The sequence below is a fragment of the Sus scrofa genome, unplaced genomic scaffold (genome assembly GCF_000003025.6).
Source record: "Sus scrofa isolate TJ Tabasco breed Duroc unplaced genomic scaffold, Sscrofa11.1 Contig1570, whole genome shotgun sequence".
NCBI classification, from domain to species: domain Eukaryota; kingdom Metazoa; phylum Chordata; class Mammalia; order Artiodactyla; family Suidae; genus Sus; species Sus scrofa.
In genome coordinates this window covers 1-5000 of record NW_018084912.1, presented here as the reverse complement: position 1 = coordinate 5000, position 5000 = coordinate 1, and the positions used below count along the sequence as shown (strand labels likewise).

At 61.8% G+C, this 5000-nt stretch overlaps 1 protein-coding gene across 1 annotated transcript in view; it reads left to right on the top strand.

Annotated features, from left to right (window-relative positions):
• Window positions 1-1405, top strand: part of LOC110258214 (basic salivary proline-rich protein 4-like) — a 7130-nt gene extending 5725 nt beyond the window's left edge. Inside the window, exon 6 of the mRNA XM_021081402.1 lies at window positions 1363-1405. Coding sequence (XP_020937061.1) covers window positions 1363-1405 — 43 coding nt within the window. The remainder of the gene's footprint in view (window positions 1-1362) is intronic.
• Window positions 1406-5000: the final 3595 nt, after the last annotated feature.

Below are 5000 nucleotides of genomic sequence, written 5' to 3'. Positions count from 1 at the left end.
CGCCAAAACCCGGCCCGGCCCGGCGTGACCCTCCCCCAACTCGGAGGGGGGAGGCACAGGCCGCATTAGGCAAAAGAGCAGCGCTTGGCCCCCACCGCGGGGGCCAGCGCACCCCTCGCGCGAGGGCGGCTCTTGCCCACACGCTGTGGCAAGTAGCGCCGGCAGCTACTGCCCTGCAGACTTCAGGAGGGGCGGCGGCTGGGGGGTCCAGGTACCCCAAGGCCCCCCTCTCAGATCGCTAGAGAAGGCTTTCTCACCGAGGGCGCGTCGTGCCCCACACACCATCGCTCGCCCCTTCGGGGACCCACGGGAGTGGGAACACTCCCAAAAAGTGGGAAGTCAGAAGGGGGGGGGTCTGCGGTATGGGTAAAGCACACAGCCCATGTGAGCGTCCACGGTCAGAGCCGGGAGGGCAAGAGTCTGTGCTGCCACCAGGCTTGCCTTTCAGACTTTTCCACGTGGGTGGAGGGATGCCACGTCCGGAAAGCCAGACGGGGACCCCCCCTTCACATCTCCCGGCCCACCGCGGTCGCTCTCACGACCACATGCAGCCTTCCCGGTCAAGGGAGAAGCATGGGGCGTGCCACTCAAGGGCCAAGGGCTGCCCTCACTGGCACACAGTGAGGGAGACCCATGACAAGGGGTCCACCTGAGCCCCTCCCGGGGAGGGGACACAAGCTTCCCCTGCCTTACCGTCTCGACCCCCTCCCCTGAGCTTTAGGAAGCTGCTCGTGGGGCACGCCACCACCACAGTGGGGACCCGAGGGGACTCACCGCTGGGAGAGGAAAACGACACCACCGCTCGGCCTCGGGCATCTGACAGGCAACCCGGAGTACTCCAGGGGCACCACAGAGGACCAGGGGAGGCACGCTCACGCACCCGCAGGGATGCGAAGCATGGCAGCGAGGGAGGCCTCCCCCACTTTGGGGAGGGACCGCTCGCAAGGCACACGCCAAGGAGGCAAAGCGAGAATGCCTGCTGCGTCCCAAAGGACCCAGGCCCCCCCCCCGACTGACACCCGAAGGCAGCAGGGCGGGAGACCAGAGGTCAGGCTGGAGGCCGCACCCCTGCCTTCCCCCACACCACCCGCAGGTGGGGGAGGAGCAGCGAGGGGCCCGCGACAGAATGAGAGGCGCGGCCCAACTCACCATGAGCGGCCGTCCCTCACCTGGCGCGGCTTAAGCCCAAGCCCAGGAGAGCGCCACATCACCACATCGATCAGTCCTGGCAGAGCCAGGGAAGAGCCCAGAAGAGGGGAGGGAGGGAGGAGGAGGGCCAGCAAAGACAATCACCACGGGGGCCTGCTTCAGCTTCACCGGCCCCCCCTCCTCCTCCTCCTCCTCCTCCCCTTCCTCTCTCAGGGGAGAGACAGCGGCTGACAACCCCGGGAGGGAGAATGCCTGACACGTGGCACGGAGCCAACAGGGTGGGGTTGTTCCAGCCGAGCCGCCGGGTGCCCGCAGCAGGGAGGCACACAGGGTAGAAGACCCCACAGGGCCACGCGCCCTGCCGCCCTCGGGTCAGCCAAAGACCGGAGGGGACACCGCAGCATGGGCCAGCTGGATGCACAAGCGAGAGCCGGCGCACAGGCCCAGGCGAGCGGCCCCCACGCGGGGTGCAAAGGGCAGGGTCAGGCCTTGGACAGCAGCCGAAAGCCCAAAGCCCCCCACGTGCATCCAGAGGCCCAAGGTCTCCAGCGACAGGCGCTGAAGAGGATCGTGTCAGCATCTACCTGGTGACAGAAAAGGCCTATTTCGGCCGCGAAAAATGTCCATGCCCAGCAGCGGGGCCCACCCACAGGACGTGGGGGTATCCCCGGAACCCCCATCCGGACACTTGTCCCCCAGCCCTGCCCTAGAGTCGCCAGACCCAGCGCTCTCAGGGCCATCTGGTCGACCCGGGGAGCGTGACCGCAAGGAAGGGACAGGGACAGGAAGGAGGTGGAGCCGGCCGGCCAGCCGGGGAAGCCCTTCCCGGCTTGCCCACGCGGGCAGGTATCGGTCTGTCCGGAGCTCCAGACGGGGACTTGGCTCCCCCAAAATCCAGGACACACCATCCAGCTCAGGCCGGTCCCCACCTCCCGACAGATCGACCGACCGACAGGGAAACACTCCGAGGGCGGGGGGGCGGGGGGGGGGGAATGAGAGCGTGGGAAACGAAGTCTTGTCCAACGACCGGGACCCTACATGGGCACGCCTCAGGCCCAGGTGCACCCTTCCCGGCCACACCCGGGAGCAGGGGGCCGGCGGGGTACCATCCACCATCTCCGGATCCATCAGGACTTGGAAAAAAAATGTTTCCACGGAGGCGCCTCCGACGAACGGACCCCGCGAAGGAAGGCGCCGGGGCCCGAGCCACCCTTTCCGCTCCACCCCTCACGGCTTGTGCCGGTCTAGACCTCGTCAGTACGACTCCGCACGGGCCGGCGGTAGCCATCAGTCGGGGGGCAGGGGGGGAGGGACCCATGCCGGCATGACGACCGGGAAACAAGCGTGCCGGCCACCGAGCCTGTCGCGCCCTCCAACGCCCTCACAGCGCACAGCCCGGGCCGCTCCTCACTTCGGGGATGAGAGGCTGGAGGGACGGCGGGCGGGAGTCATTCACGCTCCAAAGGGCGACCCGGGACAAGGCCAGGCCACCCGAGCACAGGCAGTCCCGGGCGCCGCACACCCTCTCCCCTCGCTAGGGAGGCGGCCCGGCCCAGGCCTGGTCGGTCCCCGGGGCCGGAGCGGCAAGAGCGGATGCTGGTCGACCCGGCCAGGCGGCCCCAGAACCTGCCTGGGGAGCGCGGTGACAGTCACTCCCTCACAGGCCTGCACGCCCAATCTCCGGTGAGAGAGGGACACTCCCAGGCCTCTGAGCCACCGGAGCTGTCGCCGCCAGTGTCGCCAGCCTCCCGGAACTCTGACTCAGGCCGGATGGCTGAGTCACATCCCTCGCGAAGGTCCCCAAAGCTGCAGAGGGAAGGGACGATATAAAAGCGGACACTAGATGGCACGCGACAACCGCCACCAACGTCACCAGGACAGATCCGGAAGGCCGGCCGGCCGGCGGCGACACAACGACACAGCGCCGGCCACCCAAATGCCCGAGCTCTTCCCGGGGCCGAGGCGCCAGGCGTCCTGCACGACCGCGAGGCTTCCACTACGGAGCTGCCTCCTGGCAAGGCACTGCGTGGCGTGATGGCAGCAGATGGAAAGAGGGGGGCGGCGGCGGCGGCGGCGGCGGCGGCGGGGAAGGAGCTGGGAAGAGGTTCTCGCTGTTGCCTAGAAGGAGCCGCGCTCGCTCCCCCAAGCATGTCCCTTCCTGGGCTTGGGAATTCCAGAGAGAAGCCGGCGCGGTGAGGGTGGCACTAGCGAGAGAGATCTCAGGTTCCCCTCCACCTTCTCTTCTCTCCCCCACCCCCACCCCACCTCCCTGCACGGAGCTGGAGGAGGGAGGGAGAGAGGGAGGGCGGGAGGGTAGGCGGGGACTGGCAAAAACGAAACCCGGCAAGCTCTCGGAGAACGACAACGCAGGAGTCGGTATACCTGCCACCCTTACCGACGGAGACGGTCTGTCAAAAGCAGACAAGCAAAGCCCAGAAGCTTAGGAAGGGAGAGAAGGATACAGTCGATCCTAGGAAAGTGGAAATGAAAATCTCTCTCTGCATAGACTGAGACAAAGTCCAAAGAGAACAAATGGCTGCCTGGGGCAAATGCTCTGGTGGTCAGGTCATAGAAACATGGATTTCAGCATGACTGACCAACCACAACGGAGGGAAAGTACAACGCAACACTATGAGTGTGTGTGTATGTGTGGGGGGGTGAACTGAAATCTCATCCAAAACAAAACAAAACAAAACAAAAAAAGGAAAACAACCCCCCCCCAAAAAAAACCCAAAAAACAACAACAGATGAAGAAGAAGAAGGAAGCCCACGACCAACAGGGTCAAGGCTCCTGCTTTCTCACCGCGGTGGCTCTGGTTGCCCCTGTGTGGTGCAGGTTCCATCTCTGGCTCAGGAAAAACTTCCACTTGCTGCCCGTGTGTGTGGCCAAAAAGTAAAACATAAAGCTGAAACAGGAGGGAGAGGGGGTGGAGAAAACCCGAAACAAACAATAAACTTTGCAAGTCTCAGGATTGCCATCCTGGGGTAGTGGAAACAAATCCGACCAGGAACCATGAGGTTGCAGGTTTGATCCCTGGCTCACTTGTTGGGTTAAGGATCTGGCATTGCCGTGAGCTGTGGTGTCTGTCACAGACGCGGCTCGGATCCCGCGTGGCTGTGCCTGTGGTGTAGGCCGGCAGGTAAGGCTCCGAACTGACCCCTAGCCTGGGAACCTCCATGTGCTGCGGGTGTGGCTCCCCCCCAAAAAAAAACCAGAAAGAGAGAGAGAGAGAGAGAGAGAGAAGGAAAGAAAGAAAGAAAGAAAGAAAAGAGAAAGAAAGAGAAGAGAGAGAGAGAGAGAGAAAGAAAGAGAAAGAAGAGAGAGAGAAGAGAAGAGAAAGAAAGAAAGAAAGAAAGAAAGAAAGAAAGAAAGAAAGAAAAGAAAGGAAAGAAGGAAGGAAAGAGAAAGAAAGAAAGAAAAGAAAAAGAAAGAGAGAGAGAGAAAAGAAAGAAAGGAAGAAAGGAAGGAAGGAAAGAAAAAGAAGGAAAAAGAAATCCATCTCGGAGTTCCCGCTGTGCCTAGGTCACAGCTGAGCCTCAAGTTCGATCCCTGGCACAGGAAAGGCAGTGCAGCAGGAAAAAAAAAAAAAAAAAAAAGAACAACTCCATCTTGCTGGTTGGGCAGGGGAGATGCAATTGCCGGATGACATTCCACAACTCTGCCAAACTGGCAAAACCACGACGCACTTAGTACAGGAGTCATTGAAGACATGGATGTGAAAGCATCTTCTTGCTATCGATTCATTTCCCACAATCCCAGGAAGAGCCATTGGAACAGGGCTCCCATTCTTGGCACGATATCTTTTCTATGTGTGGGTGGACGCATCTTTTCTCATGGTTGTTTTCCTTTT